The sequence below is a fragment of the Mauremys mutica genome, chromosome 1 (genome assembly GCF_020497125.1).
Source record: "Mauremys mutica isolate MM-2020 ecotype Southern chromosome 1, ASM2049712v1, whole genome shotgun sequence".
NCBI classification, from domain to species: domain Eukaryota; kingdom Metazoa; phylum Chordata; order Testudines; family Geoemydidae; genus Mauremys; species Mauremys mutica.
In genome coordinates, this window is record NC_059072.1 from 204452408 (window position 1) to 204476741 (window position 24334).

A 24334-nucleotide genomic window follows, 5' to 3' on the forward strand; every position below is an offset into this window, starting at 1 on the left:
CCTGCAGGTTAAACCCCCACTGATTGCAGGCAGAGTTTTGCTTGAGTAGGGACTGGGCCTCTAAGCTGTGTGCTGCCCAGTAGCTCCAGCTGTGAGTACAGTAGAGTGAGTCAAGCAAACAGACATGCTTGGAAACATGCCTACTATATAAATTTCAGCAATTTGTTCTAATGCCGTTGGAGGTGGAGCTTTGGCTGGGTAACATAGGCAGGGCCTTCAGCTCATCTCACATTTGCATAGCATCTGGGTCTGAGGAGCTGCCATCTGTCAAACCAATTTGAAGTTCAAACCTCTGTTTCATAATAGCAGATGTGTGCACATCATTCATCTACTTGATGTCATACAGGAATTAAAATGACTACACTGTGCTTGTACTAGCTGAAATCTTTCTTTCACTGATTAAAGAAACACAGTTAAAGAATTCAACCCTGAAGTGAGCTGGTGCATGCACCAGTTTTATCCTTAGCTTCATCCATGGACTACTACTTCCTTTTGTGTGGCTGAAGAGCTGTAACAGACAGAAAGATTGATCTGGTATCCAGTTCCTCCCAACCAAGCCAATGTGATAAGAAAGGCTTTATGCTTTCAATAACCTTGAGGGCAGTTGATAAATCAGCATGTGTGGTTTTAAGCTTTTTACTGACAATCGTCAATGGATAAAGAATGTCATGCTATGACTACAGAGAGATTTAAAGCTATGAAGAAGGAATGCTACCATTTTGCTTCATATTTGGCAGAGGGGATCATTGTGACCATCTAAGAACATTGATAATACAGCATCAGATACTTCAATAAACGAGTCAAGCCTCACTGTTGCTACTTCTTCTCCTGTTAGACATAATTGACAATGAAACCATTAATCTTCATGAGGTCCGAGAGGGAACCTGTGAAGACTGGAAACACATATGTGCTGAATTATTCCAAAGAAGAAAAAGCTTTGAATCAAACCAAGCTGAGGGCATGGCATCCATAACACAATGATTGAAATCAAGAAGTTACTATTGTGCACCACCTAAGTATCTGAATTTCATGTATGAAACCGTATAATGCATCTGATCTTTTTAAATCTTCATTAGGGAATGCTAAATTGCTAGGGGCTAGATAGTACAGCCACAGACTGAGTAGAGCTGCGTGGCTGCAGGGGGATCTCGCAGACACTGGGCCTAATTCACTGCACTGTGTGTAGGCATTTACACCAGTGCAGTGTGGGTGTAAAACTCAGCCAGAGCAGGGTGATAGCCTTTTACACGCACTTTTCATTCACTTGGAACTGGTGTAAATGTATACACAAGATGCAGGGCAATAGTGAAGCAGGCCCATTGTGCTTTTAGGGGCATAATCCCTTTCTATAGTGCCTGCAGTGGGAGTGCACATACTGCCCCAGCCTTTTCTGGGTGGAGAGGGAGGAACTGCAATTGTCCATACCTTTGGATGGGATTTCCAAGGCAATAGAAGACTCCCCTTCCCCTTCCCTATCTACGAGCCCTAGTACCAGGGCAATCTGGCCATAACATTATTCAAGACTGCCTCTGTCAGTTCACCCTTAATAAAACAGCCACCACCACCAGCAAAAACTGACTCTACTATGGCATTGTCTAATGATGTGGAAAAATTACCACACATTGTGTTTGGATCAGAACAGCCTGAGGCTCTTTTATTACAAGCATGCAGGGAGACACAGCCAGCCTAGCTGGTCTGTTTAACAAAGGAACACAGAAGCTTATATAGCTTAAAACCATATTTAGTCAAACACACTTTTCATTCATAATATCCTTTTAAACAGAAAAACAGCTCCTTATTAGGAATACAAAAGCAACAAGCTTTCCTGTTTATTATCAGGTTGTACTTTTGCGGTTAAGGCTTCTAGCGATTACAGTTACATTTCGCAAGACTGGCATTTTTCATTCTCTCTCTCCTGCCCCTTGTACACAGTTATTTTAATCAAAGTTATCTTGGTCAAAGTTTGGGCCTACTCAATTTTCCCTTACACTAATAATGGTCCCAAACCCTATATCTTACAATAATACTACAGTAATGTTTTGTGCAATTGACTTTTTTAATAAAGTCAAACACATTGAAATATTTTGGTGCAACAAAACTACGGAAATGTCACGGGTCTACACTTTGCTAAACATCAGCTTTTAAGAAATTCCATATGTTGGGAAAGTTCAGAGCCAGTTTTGAACTATGCAATTCTGTTCTGTCTCTATTTGAGACTTCATGGTTATTACGTGCAACAAACAAACAAACTGAACCTCCCCACTATAAGTTTAATCTTTTCAATATGATTTATATTAGATGGGCAGCCCAGAATATCTGAGAAGCAGGTGGCTGCGTTCTGCAAACATAACATTTGCCTTCCAATTTTTTCAGCTATATCTGCACCATTTCTTTTATAAATCTGTAAATTTTTCTGCAGATAGCGATCCTGCACTTTTATTTACGTGACTTGTCTCAGATGGTCTGACATAATGACCATACCTATAACTGAAGTATCAAGAAATGCCCAATATTGTTTGGCCATAACCTGAACAATTGCTATCAGCTATTCTTCTCATAGGTACCACAGACCAAAGGAAAGATCCTCTGTGCTCTGGAAATTACAAGTGAGCAATGACTCTGCTGAGGGAGATAGACAAAGTCCTCAGACTGTTGCTAAATTGCAAGAGGCTAAGATCAGCAGGGACCAGCAAAAAGGTCCCTGAAAGGGTCTCTGGAGCAGAGATGGGCCACCTAGTCACTTCTGAAAGCACTACTCACTCTCCATTGAAATAAATAGTTAATAAACGTGGGTAAATTTGGCAACTAATGTATGTTTCAGTGATGCAGAAGAAAAAAGAAACAGACTCATGTTTGAAACTTATGACATGTTCCTGGAATAATTATATTTATCCTGTGGTTTTCTTTGAGGTGCTGGGAGCCATTAAATCCAAAGCTATATACTGGAGCAATATTGTCCACATTTGTTATCTAACATTTCCTTCTATGACCTATTAAATAATTCATATGTACCAGATGCATTATTTAAGATGTTAAATACAGGCAGAATACCAAAAGAACATAGATTTCATGCACTTACACTTTAGACTCAAGCAAACCACAGGAAGACTATTCAGTAGCTGAGATCCAGTTTCCTCATCTTGGGTATGATCCAAAGCCCCACTGAAGTGAATGGAGAGACTCCCATTGACTTCAGTGGACTTATGGTCAGACCTATTATGAGTCAATCATTGCTAGTCAACCGGGGACTATACTGGCACACAGATTGTCCAGGGTTTGGGGAGCCCAAAGCCAACTTTTTTTTGTTCCACCTGTCCTGATTTGCACTGTATGCTCCTCAGCCATAGTCGAGGACCTGGGTCATTGGCTATAATTCCCTGATAGTTTACAATTGTGAAACTACATTTGTGAAGTTGCACAATTATAATTTTGCAGTAATTTCTTGTCTTTGGAGCTCCTTAATACGTAACTATTTTCTTAAACCTCTGTATTTTTTTGAGGTTTAACAATCTGAAGTACATATGTCTTGGTTGCAGTAGCTGAGGATTTTGAGTCTTATTCTACCTCGTCTTTTCTCTTTCATATGATATTTGCACAGACTCATACGTAATTAAGAATGGAAGTCTGTTATACTAACCACAAATCTTCTAGGGGAGGATTTCCAAAAGCGCTCAGCACAGACCTAACTCTGGCCCCACTGTGATCAATTGTAAAATTCCCATTGCCTACGATGGGAGCAGAGGTAGGCCAATGCCTTTTGAAAATCCCACCCTAAATCAACACTGCAAAGTCAGGTGATCTACTTCTAAAATATTGCTTCCCTTTGGTTGGCATGTTTAATATTTTTAATTTTAGTATTAAGAGAACAATGCCAGAAGTCCTACTTTTATTTCAGCTTGTTGAATAGCTTCAGTAAAAAAGATAAGAGAAGAGGTATTTCAATCATTTTTTGCTGAAAGGGGTACAGATTACAAGGGTGTACTAGCAGCTCTCAGACTGCAAATGATTAATTAACAAATGCCAGAATTGTCAGTCCTACAATCAGTGTGTCACATGTGAAACATACATAAGTGTATTCTTTCTTCCCGATGCTGTTTTACTTTATACTTGGGTTTGGAGTGGGACACTGCATGGATTTCATTCGGATATAATCTAATACATAATTGTTTGTTAATTATCCACAGGTACCTTATAAGGTGCATCAGAACAGAGTATCACCTCGAAGACCTACTGATTATCCAGTCAACCCAAGGAAAATCAGAAACATGACACTTGTATAGGAGTTACTGCCCTTTGAGGTTCCTGTATCGCTGAAATTTACACCTTTGGATGACTTCCTGCAACACATAAAGATCACCATAATTTCACTTATATTTGAAAACAGGACCATAGATGTATCTATTTTTCATATAATGAACAATTCCTACCAAGAAGAACTAACAATCTTGACTTTAACATACACATTTTCAACAAAATTCTGTATACAAATGATGGACCTGATCCTGTAATAGGATTCAGGCAGGTGCACCTTGCAGAGCTCCACTGACTCCCAGGGGACTTCCCAATGGCAAGGGGCCATGCAGTGGAGTCCCATGGAAGTCAGTAAGGCTCCACGTGGGCACAAAGGTTTGCTCACCCAGATCCAAACTAAAAGATCAGAGATTATATAAACTGGAGATTTATTAGTCCGGAACAGCAAAATCTATTGCTGGGTAGTATAATGTTGCTTTTATATTACTTAATTTATACTTTCTGATCATCCCAAGCTCCATCATCAACAAACATTTCCATTTCTTATTTCCTAATATGAGCCAAGATTTCCAATAGGGCTGGTTGAGGATTTTCAATCAAAAAATTTTTTTTGCAAAAAGTGTCCATTTTCTAAAGAAAACTTCAACTGTTTGTCAAAAAAAGTAAACACATAAAAGCAAAAAATTTATCAGTTTTTGACTGGAAAACAATATGTCAGCTGAAAAATGTTGATTCAGAATTCATGTAGCAATGCCTCATGAGAGCTGAAGTTTGGATGTGTCATTTCCCTGTTCTTCTCTATAAGATGAGTTCTCTAGCCAGACATCTCTCTTGGCTTACTCTGGCCAGATTGTCTCATGATGCATCACAGTGGCTCATCAAGATGGGAGACTGTGGTGCATCATGGGAGATGTAGTCTGACCAGGGAGCTTGGCCTATAGAGGAAAATGGGGGCATGATGCACCTGAACTACAACTCACATGAGGCACTAAAGTGGCATTACCAAGGACAAAGTTTTCGTTTTCAGCCAAAAATTATGGGATGAAACTTTTTCAATTTTCAGCTGAAAAATTTCAGTTTATGATTTTTCACCAAAAAGTTACAATTTTCCATGGAAAAAACCCATTTTCTATCCTGCTCTAGCTGGCATATACTCATAACTTTCTAAGTTATCCTGTAATTTATATATTGATATTTCATAAGGATCAATACTTTTGAATGTTGGAAAGAAGTGATTATCTCTACAATGATATTCTATGCAACAAAGAGAATAAATCCAGATCCTGAATTGTGGGAAAATTTTGTTTTGCACTCTGAGCATTTTCAATTTAATTAAATTGTGACTATTGAATCCAGATTCTGCATTATTAGTATCATTTTACAGTTAGTCAGATCAAATGCTGAGGCCAATTCATATTTTGACACATCCAGTTGTCTACAAAGATATTTCAAATTCTGGAATACTCCCCCACCTTTTTTCTGTCTTGTCTATTTAGGATGAGATTTTTCAAATGAACTCTCATTGACCTCAATGGGACCCAAAACATTGACATTATACAGAGATAACATAAATAATTTATATCTAAGAGTCTATGTCTCCTTCCTTTGTATTAACAATGAATTGAGAAAAATCAATATTGTATTGGTATTAGTATTAATATATCTGATATCCCTTAATATTAGCGTAGGCTAAAGCAAATCTGTAACAAATCTAAAGATAAAATCCATTTGCAACAAAATGTAGGGCCCAAATCTATGAGAGTTCTGCTAGGTGGAATTCCCATTTAATTCCATGATCAGGCCTAAAGTTACACCAATATTCAAACTAAACTGTATCACAGAATAGAAAAATATAGCTTTGGTAAGGCTTACAGTACAAGTGAATGAATAACAAGCTCTCCTGCATCACTGTATTGTGGTACAAATATGAAAATTGTACTGAGAAGAAATTTTATTTAACATTTAGAGCTGGTTGAAAAAATTCTAACAGAACAGAAAATGCTGATTTGATGAAAAATTATCAGACATTTTGTTTTGATAAGGTAGAAGAACCTCATTTCAACTGTATTGTTTAGACTTTTATATTACCTTAATATAATATATATATATAAAACACTCAAAAGGCACTTTGATATGGTCACTTTGATATTTCTGAAACAAAAATGTTCAGAATTTTCAGTTCATGGGAAATTTTGATTTTTTGTTCCAGTGATAGGAAATTTTGAAATGTCAGAAGTTCCCATGGAACAGAAATTATGACATTAGATCAGTTCAGGTTCTCCACTAGAAAATGTTGATATGACAAAACTGAAATGTTTCATGCGAAAATAGCAGCATGGTAGACAGTTTCAATGGGCAATTATCAAAATGTTTCATTTCAATAAGGTCAAAATGTTTAATCTTTATCATTTTGAATATTATATTATTCTGTAACTTAAAAGCTAAAAAGAAACATTTTGAGGTTGAAATAAAATATTTTTGGAATGTTTTCATTTTGTTCAAAATTCCAAGATTTTGACTTTTCACTCCAGTCTGGGACAAAACCAAATTTCCAGATTTCATGCAGGATGGAAATTACATTTTTTGGTCAACTCTAGGTCAAGTCTGTCTTGGTCCCAATACATAAGAAAGAAGACATCCTTGAATGCAGAAACTATTGAGGTATAAAGTAACTATCTCATGTGATGAAGATACTGGAATACATCTTGGATTCTAGGATTAGGAGAATGGCGGAACCCCCTTCTTGAACAAGAACAGTTCAGCTTTAGGAAAGGACAAGGAACCACTGATGCCACATTTGTAATTGGGCAAGTGATAGAGAAATGGTTAGAGTACCAATAGGATAAAAGTTTGTGAGCATTTATAGACCTAGAAAAGGCATATGATAAAGCTGACAGAAGGAGGCTCACACCAGTGCTGAGGAAATATGGAATGTGTGAGTATTTAATAACTATGGTGAATGCCGTGTATAGATCACCTAAAACAGCGATCCCAACATGTTTTGGAATAACAAGCCCCTTTGAAGTAAAAGTCGGACTGCATCAGGGGTTGGCCCTCAGTCCACTACTGTTTATCATATTGATAGACCAAGTCAGAAGGAAGATCCCAATGGAAACAAAGTGAGAAGCTGCTATATGCAGATGACATAGCAGTAAGGGTATCCTCAAAAGAAGACCTAGAGGAAATAATAAATCAGTGGTATGACCATCTAAACAGCCATGGGATGAAAATGAACATGACTTAGATTGAGGTCATGTGAGTCAGTAGAGGTGCCACAGGGAAATTGGATATAGAGATTAATGGAGTACGATTAAACCAGACTGATCAGTTCAAGTACCTTGGTGCCTGGGTTACAGAAGACAGAGACCTTGAGCGTGAGATACAGTCCAGGCTGGGGAGTTGGAAGACTGTGGAATAATATCTCAGGTGTTGTGTATGAGAAGCATGTGCTACTGAGACTGAAATTCCAACGATATAGAACAATGGTGTGGCTCGCAATGCTGTATGGTGCAGAAACATGGAGAATAAAGAGACAGCAGCTGCAACACCTACAGATGCGATGTCTTCACTCAATAAAGAGAGTTACACAAAGGAAGAGATTACAAAATGAAAGTCAAAGTCCATGATGTGGCTGACAAAATCCAGGAAGCGCGACTTCACTAGTTTGAACACACACAAAGGATGAAGACGACCTGGTGAAGCTAGCATGGCAGGAAAGGGTGGTAGGAAAGAGACTCAGAGAAAAGTTGAGGAAGTGATGGATAGATTGCATCAAAGAAGATGGTAAGCAGGTGGACCTTAGTGCTGCCTCAGACAGACAAAGATTGTGGATATTTGCAGGATGACTCGGCTCCAGATGATGGGATAAAGGGAAGGAGAAGGTCATCTCTAGTACTATTGTTTAAAAATGCTTTTAATTCATTTACAGTTTTTTAAAAACACTACTGCTGTGATCTACAGTGTGAGATAGCAGGGAATGGCTGAAGTATAAATGTTTTTTATATCATAATGTAAGGACTTTCAAACTGTATTTTTACCTTTTCTCCTACTAATCTATAATCTAACGTAGTAATCAAAAAGTGCACTGCTATGCACAATAGTGAAGAACATGCGGATTCTATTGTTCTACTACAAGATATAAGATTAAGAATATTTTCACAATTATATGGTGCCTTTCATTCAAGGAAGTTCAAGTTTTTACTTGATGTATGGTACATGCTTTTTTGGGGAAGTTCTGTGGCCTGGGCCTGACCTCACAGGAGGTCAGACTAGATGATTGCAAGGGTCCCTTCTGACCATAGAATCTATTAATCTATATAGGACCAAATGGTCTGTTGTGTTGTTTCTTCTGGGCACATCAGAGAGGAGGTGCTGTTAGGGAGCCAATTATGGCTCCCTCATTCTTTGCCTGGCTCTTATCACAGGTGTGGGTTAACTCAGCCTGAGGCCCTGTTCTAAACTGCAGCAGCTGACTATGGGAGCCCTGTGGACCATTTGTTAGGAGGGGACTGAGCACAGCGTACTCCAATCACTCCCCTCACTACTTCAACATGCACTAAGGTCTACAGGGAGAAGAGAACAAGAATCAGCCCATGCCTGCCAAGTGCTCCTGCAGCAACAGAGTTACAAGAGCCTCTCCATTTGTAGCACATGAGTGATACAAAGGAATCTTGTCATTTATTTCACTGAGTTCCAGCTCTAAAAACACAGCCATCCCCAGAAGCAGATTCTGTAGTTTTCTTTTCATTCTGTAGTAGACGGCAGGATACAGCAATATGAATTATGCCTACATAACATGATGTTTATATGGTATTGTAAATGTCACAAACTAAAAAAAATGGACTTTTTTCAGAACTGTGCAGTGCAACCACAAAATGTATGTGCTGACAGACTGCATCTGTTTGCTTTGCTGTCAGAAACTGTAGTTCAATCATGCAGCTACGGTAGGTTTTTATATAGCATTAGTGTAAGGTTCATTAATGCCAAGAATATCTTTTAAAAGTATTAACTGGTAAAATGAAAATTCTCAAGGACATTGGCTAGGGTTGCCAACTTGGTAAAACCACTCCATGTTCCATTATTAAGTATTCTGATTTAAATTCTTTACATATAGGCCTGGAAAGAAATATTTCATGGACATACAGTATTTCATTGCAGAGTAAGGTTTCTTAAGGTTGTCTCCTTCAGTTTTGTATTTCACAGGGTATTAGGAATAAGCTACCTGAACCCACCTAGTCATAGCTATTTAAAAATAGCCTTGACTTCTTGCACCGGTTTCTCTTTACAACAAGAAAGCATCTCACATTTGAGTGGGTTGGGTAGAAGTAACTGATGCAAACTCTCAGCATTGCCCACAAAAGGAATTCACCTTATTGACTAAATATTTATTTCCCCCCTAATAAGATAGCATACAGCTTTCAGATATACTTAGTCTCAAACATTTATGAAATGGGGTGTATGGTACTTGGTTATCAAACAGAATTCAGCTAGTGAAAGTCTTTTTTTAATATATACCTTGTCTTTGTAAAAGTTGCATCTGATGAAGAGCTTCAGGGTATTGAGGCTACAGTTGAATTGTAGGAGAGTTGAAAGGGTGAGATAGTGCTTTACCATAGCACTTAGTTGCCAAGGCAACAAATGTTTGAGTGAAAGCCATAGGAAAAATAACACCTGAACATAATGTACTGAGCAACCTCAGTAATTTAAACATAACACAGAGTTCACTGAATACATTTTGCCTTAGAAGCCTTAAAAGTGTATAATGCTCCATGTTGCATTATGTAAACTTAATGTGAGAAGAATGTATAATCTCATACTCATTTCAGGACATAGCAAAGGGCCAGATTCTGCTCCTTTTGTTCCTTTGGCTTCAGTGGAAGTTTAGAGTGAGTAAGAGCAGCAGGATATAGCTCAAAGGCTGATATAGATCTAGTCAAAACAGGCAGATTTTCAAAGGCACATACATAAGAGCCATTTGTACCTTTGAAAATCTACCACACTGAGTAAAACTGATCATACTGAAAAATAATTTAAATAGATATAAGCTGGTTGAATTTACAGCTGTTATAAGATTGGGCCAAAATAGACTGCATCCAGGATTGACATTTTTTAATGCTTTCAAACATATAAAGATTATTTACATTTATTACTCACAACAATACCACAGGAAGTGGAGGTTATGAAAGGAGGGGATGGAGGAAGAAAGAAGTAACTGAAATACAAAATTTCATTGCATTTAATTCAGACATGGTAGATTCAGCAGAGGGTTGGGGAGATTCCACAGAATGATTTTTTTTTTCATGAACATGAACCCAGATTTTGGGCTTGTTTCAAAGCTCATTGACATCAATTAATTTCTTTCAATTTACTTCAGTGGACTTTGGATCCCGCTCTTTCTCAGTAACTACTAGACTCGTATAACTGGCATTTGCTTCATAAAACAGCAACTGGTGAATGGGTGCATAGATTTTTCAAGCCCTAAGGAAGATAATTAAAAGGTCAGTTTTTGTAACAGGTTTAAAGCTTGCTTTTTGGAAATCCCATAAACTAATTATCTGGATACATCTTTTTAAGTTTCCCCTACGGGGGAACAAAGAGCTCCTATCAGCATATGGAAATTGAATTAATTTAGGCGTTTTCATGCTTTTTAAGCACAGCCCCAAACTGATGAGGTGTGGAGCCGCATAACCTTAGTGCAATTCTGCCTCAAGAATTCCTAAAGCTCTCCAGAACACAGTGATAGCACAGGCCTGATACTATACTCTTCTGGGTTGCAACAAGCCTCCTCTACTGCACTGGGTCAGCTCTTTTGGGTCAATACATAAGGGGTAGAAGAATCATGTAGGGTGACCAGATGGGATGAAGAAAATATTGGGACACATGCGGGGGGCGGGGGGGGCAGTCCTGCCAGTGGAGAAAAAAAAAGCAACGTCCTGCTGGCACAGCAAAAAGCCTGGAGTCCCGGAGTCCCACTAGCAGAGAGAAAAAACAAAAAAACAGAGTCCTGGAGTCCCGCCGGCAAAGACAGGAAAAAAAAGAAAGAAAGAAAAAAAAACGGAGTCCCACCGGCAGAGAGATAGAGAGAAAAAAAAAAAAAAGGAAAGAAATAAAGAAGAAAAAGCAGAGTCCCGCTGGCAGAGCAAAAAAAAAAAAAGTACGGAGTCCTGGAGTCCCGACGGCAGAGGGGAAAAAAAAAAAAGGAGTCTTGGAGTCCTGGCGGCAGACTGGCGGGGGGCGGAGGGGGGAAACAGAGTCCCACCAGTGGAACAAAACAAAAAAACCCAGGAGTGTGAAATATTGGGACAAATTGCGTCCCGACCAAACATCGATCGGGATGCGGGACAAACGCCTAAAAATCGGGACAGTCCCAATTTTATCGGGACTCTGGTCATCATAGAATCATGGCCCCACTAGTTCCCATCTTACTATAGTGTGCTTCCGAGGGCTGCTTGCAGGAAGCAGTCTCTGTGCTCCAGGTAGGACAGGAACTGCAATTATACCCTTCTGCTGAGCAGGCTCCTTGAGCCTTTCTCTGAATTATGCATCCATAAACATGTGGATCATTGTAAAAAATGCCCCTTTCTAGAGCAGTGTTCCCTTATCCCTTGTTTGCTGATGCTTCTCCTCTTTCCCTCCATCCTTGGTCTATTGTCACTTCTCATTATGTTATCTGTCAGAGTATAAGCACTCAGAGCAGGCGTCTGGTCTTCCTACTGGGCTGCAAAGTGCTGCACACAGCAATGTGGAGCTACAGAAATAATAAGCATAAGTAATGAAATCTATATCACTTGACCCTCATTGACCAGACTGCTGACAAGTTTTGCCCTGCATTGCAGAGGCTGTTAATTTATCACAATGAACTCAATCAGAAATAATTAATGAAGAACTTCTAATGGATATTGATAAGTTGTCCACCAAACTCAGTTTTTTTCCACCCTCTTATACCACTAGACTCAGCAACTTCATAATTAATAAACCTTAGTCTCCTTAAATTCATCAGTTAATCCCTTTCCATGGGGTGGGGGAAGATAGAATTAACAGCAGATGCATTCTGAGGTCGTTAGGGGTGCTCTAGAACAGAAACTGTAAGAAGATCCCAGGAGCTACAATTACCAATGTTACATTACTGAGATATGCACCTGCTTGTGTTTGTTAATTTTACAACTGGATAAGAATTGCTTAACAGACACCAAACATATTCTTCCACTCTTGTTTTACACAACGAACGGTTATTATAACGTAGCTAGACTAACTGCATCTGAAAGGTAATACACTGAAACTTCCATCCGCATAGTTCTCTTGCTCTGCAGCACTCTTCTCACACGCTGGTGGGTTACTGCCCGTGATGATCCAAAGCAATGGCTAAAGTGGCTATAATTATAGCAATTTATATGAAAGGTCCTAAAGTGCAGTTGCTGTATTTTCCCCTTCTATGCATATATGGCAGCATAAGCTGCAGTCCAGAGTAGAGAGTCAGCTGGAGCTGCAGAGCTCAGAGGTAATAGTTCATTGAACTCAGCTTGCTCCTCTCGCTCTGTTTTCTGCTTTGCAAACACAGTTCTCAGATAATTGCTAGCACTGGGATATGATTTTTTTTTCCTGTCAAGGAGCAAGCGAACTTTATGATGGTTTAAAGATCTGACTGAAAGGTCAATTGGCATAATCAACAATTTAAGTAATAAATCTATTATCATTCTTTCAGTTTCATTACTTCAGCTAATGACTCCTTCCCCAGGGTTAGAACTGGCATTTCAGTGCTAGTGGAATGACTTTTCCCCACAGTCAGGTATGCTTCTGAGCGCGCATTACTGCCAAGGTAATTTATAATAAAAAACTCAAAAGGACACAATGGTTACTTTGTACTCTGATCAGTCATATATATTTTTAAAATATAATAGAATAGATTTATTAGGGGGATGGGGTAGATTCTGGTTGTACCTGCACATCAGTTTCTGTAATATTAGTCAAAAATAAGAAAAACATTCTGACAAAGCTTTTGGAAATGCACAGAAATAGTGCCACAGTTTTGGGGGGAGATAAATGCATATGACTTCACAGAATAAAATGACAGTAGCAGTTTTGGGGTAAATTCTCATCTTTGTTTTGCTTCTCTTTTAAAGAAACCTTATTGAGGTTGCAGGAACAAACCATCCCGATGTGTAGGAAGAAAAGTAAATATGGCAGGCAACCAGCTTGGCTCAACAGTGAAATCCTTGCTCATCTTAAACACAAAAAAACAGCTTATAAGAAGTGGAAGATTGGACAAATAACCAGGGAGGAGTATAAAAGTATTGCTCAGGCATGCAGGAGTGAAATTAGGAAGGCCAAATCACACTTGGAGTTGCAGCTAGCCGGAGATGTTAGGAGTAACAAGAAGGGTTTCTTCAGGTATGTTAGCAACAAGAAGAAAGTCAAAGAAAGTGTGAGCCCCTTGCTGAATGAGGGAGCGAACCTAGTGACAGAGGATGTGGAGAAAGCTAGTGTACTCAATGCTTTTTTTGCCTCTGTCTTCACAGACAAGGTCAGCTCCCAGACAGCTGCACTCTGCAGCACGGTATGGGGAGGAGGTGACCAGCTCTCTGTGGGGAAAGAAGTAGTTCGGGTCTATTTAGAAAAGCTGGATGAGCACAAGTCCATGGGGCCGGATGCACTGCATCCGAGGGTGCTAAAGGAGTTGGCCGATGAGATTGCAGAGCCATTGGCCATTATCTTTGAAAAATCATGGCGATCGGGGGAGGTCCCGGATGACTGGAAAAAGGCTAATGTAGTGCCCATCTTTAAAAAAGGGAAGAAGGAAGATCCAGGAAACTACAGGCCAGTCAGTCTCACCTCAGTCCCTGGAAAAATCATGGAACAGGTCCTCAAGGAATCAATTCTGAACCACTTAAAGGAGGGGAAAGTGATCAGGAACAGTCAGCATGGATTCACCAAGGGCAAGTCATGCCTGACTAATCTAATTGCCTTCTATGATGAGATAACCGGCTCTGTGGATGAGGGGAAAGCAGTGGATGTGCTATTTCTGGACTTTAGCAAAGCTTTTGATACAGTCTCCTACAGTATTCTTGCCAGCAAGTTAAAGAAGTATGGGCTGGATGAATGGACGGTAAGGTGGATAGAAAACTGGCTAGATGGTCGGGCTCAACGGGTAGTGATCAATGGTTCCATGTCTAGTTGGCAGCCGGTATCAAGTGGAGTGCCCCAAGGGTCGGTGCTGGGGCCGGTTTTATTCAATATCTTCATTAACGATCTGGAGGATGGTATGGACTGCACCCTTAGCAAGTTTGCAGATGACACTAAACTGGGAGGAGTGGTTGATACGCTGGAGGGTAGGGATAGGATACAGAGGGACCTAGACAAATTAGAGGATTGCGCCAAAAGAAATATGATGAGGTTCAACAAGGACAAGTGCAGAGTCCTGCACTTAGGACGGAAGAATCCCATGCACTGCTACAGACTAGGGACCAAATGGCTGGGCAGCAGTGCTGCAGAAAAGGACTTAGGGGTTACGGTGGACGAAAAGCTGAATATGAGTCAACAGTGTGCCCTTGTTGCCAAGAAGGCTAATGGCATTTTGGGTTGTATAAGTAGGGGCATTTCCAGCAGATCGAGGGATGTGATCATTCCCCTCTACTCAGCACTGGTGAGGCCTCATTTGGAGTACTGTGTCCAGTTTTGGGCCCCACACTACAAGAAGGATGTGGATAAATTGGAGAAAGTCCAGCGGAGGGCAACAAAAATGATTAGGGGGCTGGAGCACATGACTTATGAGGAGAGGCTGAGGGAACTGGGATTGTTTAGTCTGCAGAAGAGAAGAATGAGGGGGGATTTGATAGCTGCTTTCAACTACCTGAAAGGGGGTTCCAAAGAGGATGGATCTAGACTGTTCTCAGTGGTAGAAGATGACAGAACAAGGAGTAATGGTCTCAAGTTGCAGAAGGGGAGGTTTAGGTTGGATATTAGGAAAAACTTTTTCACTAGTAGGGTGATGAAGAACTGGAATGGGTTACCTAGGGAGGTGGTGGAATCTCCTTCCTTAGAGGTTTTTAAGGTCAGGCTTGACAAAGCCCTGGCTAGGATGATTTAGTTGGGTTTGGTCCTGCTTTGAGCAGGGGGTTGGACTAGATGACCTCCTGAGGTCCCTTCCAACCCTGAGATTCTATGATTCTATGATTCTCTAAATCCAGAATAACTCCACTGAGCCCACTTTGTCCAACAGAATAACTCCAGATGTACTCCAGAGTAGCTGAGATGAGATTCCTGCTCATTATTTTAACAATCTGAACAACAAATCAAAATATGCTTTAGGGTGTAAAAGTTGCTTTTTTCCAAGTTCTGCACTTAAGTTCTCTGCTCATAATTAGCTTTCCTTATTTGATCATGGTCCATATAGAGTGTATATATATCTTAGTAATAGTATTTTGATATTTTATAGTGAATTCAAATTTGGTATAGTTAAATCAGTATCAAACTGAAAACAAATGTAGAACTCAAAGCATAATTAAATATTTGACCTAACTAGGTAATACTGGGTGTCACCCAATTGCCTGAAAGTATGTGTAATATCATCTAATTCTCAGTCCTTATACTGATTATGGGTTCATTGTCTTGAACTCTCAAGAATGAACAGAAACCACATGCCAGGCAGTGAAGCCCCATACTTCTTAGTTCATGGATTATAGGTTAATCTTACTAGTTAGAGAAGAACAGGCTGTACCAGGTAAGACGTTTAATTTTCCATTAGGGCTATGTCTACACTTATGGTGGTGTGTAGAGTATATACACGACACCCACCCCAGCACATGTTTAAATAGCAGTGTAGATGGTGATGCACTGCCTAGGTAAGTAAAGACATGCCAGAACCTTAGGGAATATATCCTACCCGGCTCTTTACATGCTGCAGCTGTGCCTCCCCTGTCTACATGGCTATTTTTAGTACTGTAGTGTCCTGCTGCATCCCCCCGCCTGAGCCTTTCACTACTGAATGTAGCTACACAATGGCGTTTGGATGCAGCTTGCTTTTTGCCGCAGCGTGGAGCTGCATATACCTTACACGCCACCACCAGTGTAGACAAGGTCTATGTGTAGCAAGGATCAGACTCCTTCCTGGCCCTTTTCTCCTCAGAAGTCTTTTGGAATCTGGTGACCATTCTCACCCTTCCCAAAGATTTCAGAAATGGAGCCACCAGGAGGTAGCTAGAAGAATGAGGAGACACCAGAAGTGTCCCAGGTCTTTCAGGGAGGTGGTGGTGATGACCGCTGATAGGGTGAGAAAGTGGAGGGAAGCTGGCTGAGGGGAAGATGTCTGCAAATTCTCCTAATTGTGTGAAATTCCTAGCCATAAGGTTCACAAAGTACAGAAGAACCCCAAACCAAGGCTCAGTTCAAGTAAGTTCAGCTTCACCATACATTTTTTGCACTGCTCTATTCCATAGTAGTTAGTAGCCACTCCTGTACAATACGGTTCAGATTGTACCTGGACCTGTACAGGGGACACTACACAGGACTTGTGCCCACAGCCAGGGCCCTGCCTCATCTGTACTGGCCAGCAGAGCTTGCCAGACGAAGAGGCAGTGCTGCCCGCTCTCCAAGAGTGGTATAGCAGCTGTACTTCTCCTGCACACCTCAAAGCTTAAGAGACATTGTGACTTGTTGAGACACAATGTCTCTCAGAGGTCCCACTGGCTACCAGGGGCTTGTCTCCACTTACTGAGGGATCGATGCTTGGCGATCAATCCACAGAGGGTCGATATAGTGCAGGGGTTCTTGTGAAGACCTGCTAAATAGACCACTGATGGCTCTCCCATTGACTCCGGTACTCCATCGGAACGAGGAGCATAAGGTAAATTGATGGGAGAGTTTCTCCCATTGACCCAGTGCGGTGTAGTCACTGCAAAAGGTCGACCTAAGCTATGTCGACTCCAACATGTTATTCAGGTAGCTGGAGTTGCTTAACCCAGAGGATGTGAAGGATAAATTCTACGAAGAACTAGATGCTCTGCTATCATCAGTGCACCGCACAGACAAGCTGATCCTGCTTGGCGATTTTAACGCAAGAGTCGGATGCGATGCCACAGCCTGGGAAGGAGTCATCGGAAAAAATGGAGTGGGAAAGTGTAACAGCAATGGCCTGTTACTGCTGAAAACTTTTGCAGCACATGACCTTCTGATCACCAATACGGTCTTCTGCCTCCCTACCCGTAACAGGACTTCGTGGATGCATCACCCTTCCAAGCACTGGCATCTGATCGACTATGTCATCATCAGGAGAAGGGACAGACAAGATGTCAGGATTGCAAAAGCTATGTGCGGCGCTGACTGTTGGACGGATCACAGGCTCATAGTATCCAAAATGAAGCTCCGTATCATGCCAAAGAGACGACCACAAGACTGTAAGGCTCTCAAAAGGATCAACGTGTCGAAGCTGAAGAACAGCCGCATCACTGAAATTCCACAGAAATTTAGAGACGTGTCTATCGTGCACCTCTATAAGAGGAAGGGCAATCACCAGGTATGTGACAATCACCGTGGAATCTCGCTGCTCTCTACAGCGGGGAACGTTCTTGCACGGGTTCTGTTGAACCAATTGATCACTCCCCTGGAGCAGGGCTTACTGCCAGAATCACAGTGCGGCTTCCGCAAGGGACGTGGGACTATTGACATGATCTTCGCTGCGTGTCAGCTACAGGAGAAATGTCAAGAACAGAATCGTGAACTCTACACAACTTTTGTGGACCTCACGAAAGCGTTTGACTCTGTCAGTCGCCAGGGCCTGTGGAGGATCATGTCGAAATTCAGCCATCCAGACAGATTCATACTAATGGTACGTCAATTTAATCACGGTATGATGGCTCGTGTCCTGGATGACGGTGAAACATCTGAGGCCTTCCCAGTCACCAACGGCGTCAAGCAAGGGTGTGTTTTAGCACCCACTTTGTTCAGCATGATATTCTCTGCCACTCTGACTGATGCCTTTCAACACTGCACTGAAGGAGTAGGCCTGAAGTACAGAACTGACGGGAAACTATTCAATCTGAGGCGACTGCGTGCCATCACCAAGGTGAAGGAAACTGTACTTCGAGACTTTCTCTTTGCCGATGATTGTGCTCTGAATGCTAGTACAAAGCCAGAAATGCAAGCCAGTATGGACAAGTTTTCATCTGCATGCAACAACTTCGGTCTCACCATTAACATCAAGAAGACTGAGGTCATGCACCAGCCAGCTCCCCACGCTCCATACTCAGAACCGTCCATCACTGTAAATGGACAGAGACTTCAGGCAGTGGACCACTTCACATACCTGGGCAGTACCCTTTCCCGAGCAGTGTCAATCGATGATGAAGTAAACTGCAGAATTGCTAAAGCCAGCTCTGTATTTGGCCGATTGCGCTCCAACGTCTGGGAACGTCGAGGGATCAGCCCACCAACGAAGCTGAAGATCTACCGAGCAGTGGTGGCTTCCAACTCTGCTGTACGCCTGCGAGATGTGGACTGTCTATCGGAGTCATGCATGAAGGCTCAATCACTTCCACATTTCCTGTCTGCGAAAGCTTCTAAAAATCAGATGGCAGGACAAAGTGCCCGATACTGAAGTCCTTACCAGAGCCAGTCTGCCGTCAGTTCACACACTGCTGATGAGAGCCCAGACCAGATGGGCCGGACATGTCGTGAGAATGTCAGACGAGCGCATTCCTAAACAGCTCCTCTACGGAGAACTCACCCAGGGAAAGTGCTCCCATGGAGGACAAAAGAAGTGGTTCAAGGACACGCTGAAGACCTCTCTGAAGTCCCTCGAGATCAACACCGCCACATGGGAAACCCTCGCACTGAACCGTCCAGCATGGCACAGCCTCATTCACACAGGCAGTAATACCTCTGAGGCGAGGCGTACTGCTGAGGCTGAAAGAAAGCGTGAGCTGCGCAAGTCCAGAGCTGCCCGCACATCATTGACAGTGCCATCACATGTCTGCCCAACGTGTGACAGGACGTTCCACACCCGAATCGGACTGATCAGTCATCTTCGGATGCACAGAGCCCGGTCATCGAACGAATGAGTTGTTGAGGTCTTCATCGACAACGATGGACGAACATCATCAGGTTGACTGTGCCCTGTTGGTATAGCCTGCTAGCTGGGCTTATCTCAGTCTGATTCTATACATGAGTGTATGCGTGTAGGCCAACCTCAACATGAGTAAATTCCAGAATTCCTGAGACTAATAAGAGGTTGGCAGCTCAATAATGTCTGCTAGACCTGCTAGATGCTACAATGGATTTCTGCAAAAATAGCAGGCCTGTTTCTGATGCAGGGTGAAAGAGGGAGATATATTTACCTTAACTTTTACAGACAGAAAAGTACGTGAGTTTGGGTTGAGATTTGGGAAATTTCTTACTTTTAGTATAATTATTAGCAGTAGTAATTGTTTATATTATGATAGCAACCCAAGGCCTGAACCTATTGTGCTGGGCCATGTGCAAACACAGAAAGGAGAAAATCCCTGTGCTGGAAGGCTTGCAATTTAATAACACAAACATATGAAGGATAGAGGAAGGGGATACACTCACCTCAAGTCAATAGAAAGGTGTGGTCATATCTCTAATTGCATGCCATGTGACAATGCTTTTATAAATTCATAGATTGGGTAAATACTAATAAAATACAATATACCCTGTCTCTAGACAAGAATCATTGGTGTGATGCTCTCTGCAATCTAATTTGAAAGGCTGTACTAAGATACCTTTTGTGGTCTAATCGGAAGTCATGACTCCATTCTGCAGCCATTTCTTGGGGCAATGTAACAATCCACCTGTAAAACACAACACAAAAGGGATAAATTAATGCTCATTAACAATTCCTATTTTATTCATAGTGATATGCTCTAAAAGATCAGCCAGCAAATTACTGGCCTTACATGAATCAAATGTATGTTATCCAACACCCATCCTGTATATCAGGTGAAATCATCTGTGTACTATTTCATAACACCATTAAAGTTTTAGCTTCTGAAATTTTAAATACAAAGAGACGGTATGCTAAATATTTAAGAGAGGCTAGGATTAAATTCCTCTGACCTTCAGGAACTCTTCCTAGTAATTTATAATAGATGAGTTTACTTACTACTTGAAAAAGAAAAACACATACAAATCAGGGTTAATTAGTTTTACATTTGAGAATAAAACTATTTGTTAACCAACCATGATCCATATTTCATTAACCTGAAAAGTTTGTTCTAAAGGAGAGTTTCTACTTTACTCCGAGCTAAATTTATCTGACTTTTTATGATTATTTCTATGAATGTTGTATTTTTGGTTCAACCAGATCACAGTGTCATATATCACATAAGGCTTTATGGTACAAATTACATATCCAATGACTCTGGATTTAAGGGATGGGATTTTCAGAGGGAATTACTGCTGGCATTCTCTGCTCCCATTACAGTCCGTGGGAAACTAAGAACATAAGAATGGCCATACTGGGTCAGAACAAAGATCCATCTAGCCCACTATCGTGTCTTCCGACAGTGGCCAATGCCAGGTACCCCAGAGAACATGAACAGAACAGGCAATTACCAAGTGATCAATTCCCTACTGCCCCTCCCAGCCTCTGGCAAACATAGGCTAGGGACACCATCCCTGCCCATCTTGACAAATAGCCGTTGATGGACCTATCCTCCATGAATTTATCAAATTCTTTTTTGAACTCTGTTATAGTCTTGGCCTTCAAAACATCCTCTGGCAAAGATTTCCACAGGTTGACTGTGCATTGTGTGAACAAATACTTTCTTTTGTTTGTTTTAAATTTGCTGCCTATTAATTTCATTTGGTGACCCTAGTCCTTGTGGTATGAGAAGGAGTAAATAACACTTCCTTATTTATTTTCTCCACACCAGTCATGATTTTATAGATCTCTATCATATCCCCCCTTACTCATCTCTTTTCCAGGCTGAAAAGTCCCAGTTTTATTAATCTCTTCTCATATGGAAGCTATTCCATACCCTTTTTTGTTGCCCTTTTCTGTACCTTTTCCAATTCCAATATATCTTTTTTGAGATGGGGCGGCCACTTCTGCACACAGTATTCAAGATTTGGGCATACCAGAGATTTATATAGAGACGACATGATATTTTCTGGCTTATTCTCTATCTCTTAATGATTCCCAACATCTTGTTCGCTTTTTTGATTGCCGCTGCACATTGAGTGGATGTTTTCAGAGAACTATCCATAATGACTCCAAGATCGCTTTTTTGAGCGGTAACAGCTAATTTAGACCCCATTATTTTATATGTATACTTGGGATTATGTTTTCCAATGTGCATTACTTTGCATTTATCAACATTGAATTTCATCTGCCATTTTGTTGCCCGGCCACCCAGTTTTATGAGATCTCTTTGTAATTCTTCGCAGTCTGCTTTGGACTTAACTATCTCAAGTAGTTTTGTATCATCTGCAAATTTTGCCACCTCACTGTTTACCCCAAATAGTTCCACGCTATTTGCTGATTTAATCAGTTTTGGGCTTCTCTTTGAGGGGAGGGGGGGTGGCACGGCTTTTTTATTTATTTATTTTTATTTTTTATTTTTAAAGATGCTGGCGTTTTTTGGTAATTTTACCTCAAAGATCAACTTGCATTCAGGACTGGGTTTTTTGTTTATTTTTTTTTATGAATATGTTGAATAGGACTGATCCCAGTACAGACCCCTGGGGGACACCACTATTTACTTCTTTCTATTTTGAAAACTGACCATTGATTCCTACCCTTTGTTTCTTATCTTTTAACCAGTTACCAATCACTAGAGGACCTTCCTTCGTATCCCATGACAGCTTACTTTGCTTAAGAGCCTTTTGGGGTGGTGGGAAACTGCAGCCAGCACATTCCTCACCTGCGCCGCTTTCCGCCACCCCCATTGGCTTGGGACGGTGAACCAGGGGAGCCACGATTGGCCTAACCTGCCAACATGGCAGATAAACAAACTGGCCCGGCCCACCAGGGTGCTTACCCTGGCGAGCCGCGTGCCAGAGGTTGCCAACCCCTGTTCTAGTAGATTGGTGAGGCATGATTTCTCTTTACAAAAACCATGTTGACTCTTCCCCAGCAAATTATTTTCATCTATGTGTTTGATCATTCGGACTACTACTGTCTTGAATGGGAACAAATAGGCCAGCTCTTAGTGCCTTGGAAAACCCTTCCCAGAATATACAAAATACTGTAGATGGTTTCATTGCAATGATTCAAAATAGGGAACTATGTCTCTGTCATATACACATATATAATTCACGGTTTGTGTTAATGTAACACCGACAGATCCCGGTTGTTGGCAGGTGGTATTGAACCTGGGGCCTCTGGAGCTTAGTGCATGAACCAAAAGCCATATGGCTGTTAGCTAAGGCTCTAGAGCAGATTCATTAATCTCTCTCTAAGTGGTCTCAGTATCCTTAGATGGGACAGAGCACCACACCCAGGAAGTGCGTGGGTTACATACTTCCCCTAGCTGAGGAAACACGTCCCAAGCTTCAGAGTCTTCCCAGTTGAAATCCTGGATGAGCCACCACTTGTAACACTGACAGATCCCGGTCGTCAGCAGATGGGCTTAAATCTGGGGTTTCTGGAGCTTAGTGCATGAGCCTCTACCACATGAGCCAAAAGCCATATGGGCCCTTAGCTAAGGCTGTAGAGTAGACTCATTAATCTCTCTCTAAGTGGTCTCAGTGTGACTAGATGGGACAGAACACCACACCCAGGAGGTGTGTGGGTTATATTAATCTGTTACAAGTATTATTTTCTTAATATCTTTAAAAAGGTACTAATGGGTCACAGGGAGAGGATATTCTAGCACAGGCTGTGGGAAATCTGGGTCTAAGGTAAGGTCATGGACTCTTAAACCACAATATCATCATTAAATGAAAGGAAATACCCAAACTAGACAGCATTATTGCTGTTATAAAGCATTGTAACATAATGCTTGAAGAAAACAAAAGAATTTTTTTCCCCTGTGTGGCTAGTGAGGTGGTTGTGAAAAAACAGGAATTTCCATTAGTCAGATGGGTTGCTTTAATTTTCTGCTCTGCTTTCTCATTTAAAAAAAAAGTACCAGTAATTATAAAAATCATACTCACCAACAGGAGCAGTTCTGCTGGTACTATATCATTTCAGGCCTTGTTTCCTTTGTGCTGGTAAATATACCACTTTCCTGTTGACCACCCTCTCCTGGCTCCCTGGTCTCCCTTTCCCCACCATTCCGCCTTGTGAAGAGAGATATTATGTTACAAATATGGGAGTGGCCATGCTAATGAGATGATGTAATGCTAGTGTGGCTATGGCTGTGATGGGCCTCTGAGTACGGCTGCTATGGAGTAGCTAATTCTAGAAGCCTGAGCAGACCCAGACTAATTCATCTCAAACTGACTGGTGCAGATTATAAAAATGCTGTCTGTGCTTCTTTTCAAGCAGCTTGATTTCTCAATGGCTACACTTTGGAGAGGCTAAAATAAAAAAGCATAGCAGTTTCCAGGCTTTCCAGTCCCAAGCATTCATATCATGAGTCAGGCCTCAGAAAGTCAGAAGATTTAAAAATAAAAATAAATAAATAAATAGATGTCATGTTCTTTTTATTTTCTTTCTGGTGTCTGAGCCTTTATGGTGCACCCAGGTCATGTTTTCAAGCTTTTCTCCACAACCATGGGGGTTAGAAACTTCCTTGACCATCCTCTGTCTTCCTGCAATGTGCTGACTCATCCCCAGGCACAGGGGTCCCATGGGAAAATAGTATACGATCATGTAATTAAAGACTATTATAATGCATACACACAAGGGGGTGGGCATTAAGGTTGCCCAGGCATAATTCTGGGATTTCCTAACTTTTGAGCGTTTGGCTTTGCAAACTTAACATTCTTTTAATGTAGTTTTTTGGTATGTAATTATTATTTATACAGCACCAGATATACTAGGTACTTCCCAGGACAAATAGAATGGCAAGGTTCTTGTGCCTTGCCTTTCTATTTTTGTCCTGTGAACAGCTTCAGACAAAACGAAGGAGCCCTACAGCATGGGCAGCAGCAGCTCTTCTGAAACCACTGCCCATCTGAGGAGGAA

General features: G+C 41.2%; 1 protein-coding gene and 1 long non-coding RNA gene across 2 annotated transcripts in view; one reads left to right on the forward strand and one right to left on the reverse strand.

Annotated features, from left to right (window-relative positions):
- The window catches only part of IGSF5 (immunoglobulin superfamily member 5), a 44311-nt gene extending 37952 nt beyond the window's left edge, over positions 1–6359 (forward strand). The window contains exon 10 of the mRNA XM_045002503.1: positions 4185–6359. Within this exon, the coding sequence (XP_044858438.1) occupies positions 4185–4280 (96 nt within the window). The 3' untranslated portion in view covers positions 4281–6359. The remainder of the gene's footprint in view (positions 1–4184) is intronic.
- LOC123362155 lies at positions 1239–23483 on the reverse strand. Its single transcript, XR_006576356.1, has 3 exons — positions 23359–23483; positions 19983–20051; positions 1239–4337 (listed from the first exon to the last, which is right to left on the reverse strand). It is a non-coding gene; the product is annotated as an uncharacterized LOC123362155 (long non-coding RNA).
- Between the last annotated feature and the right edge of the window lie 851 nt (positions 23484–24334).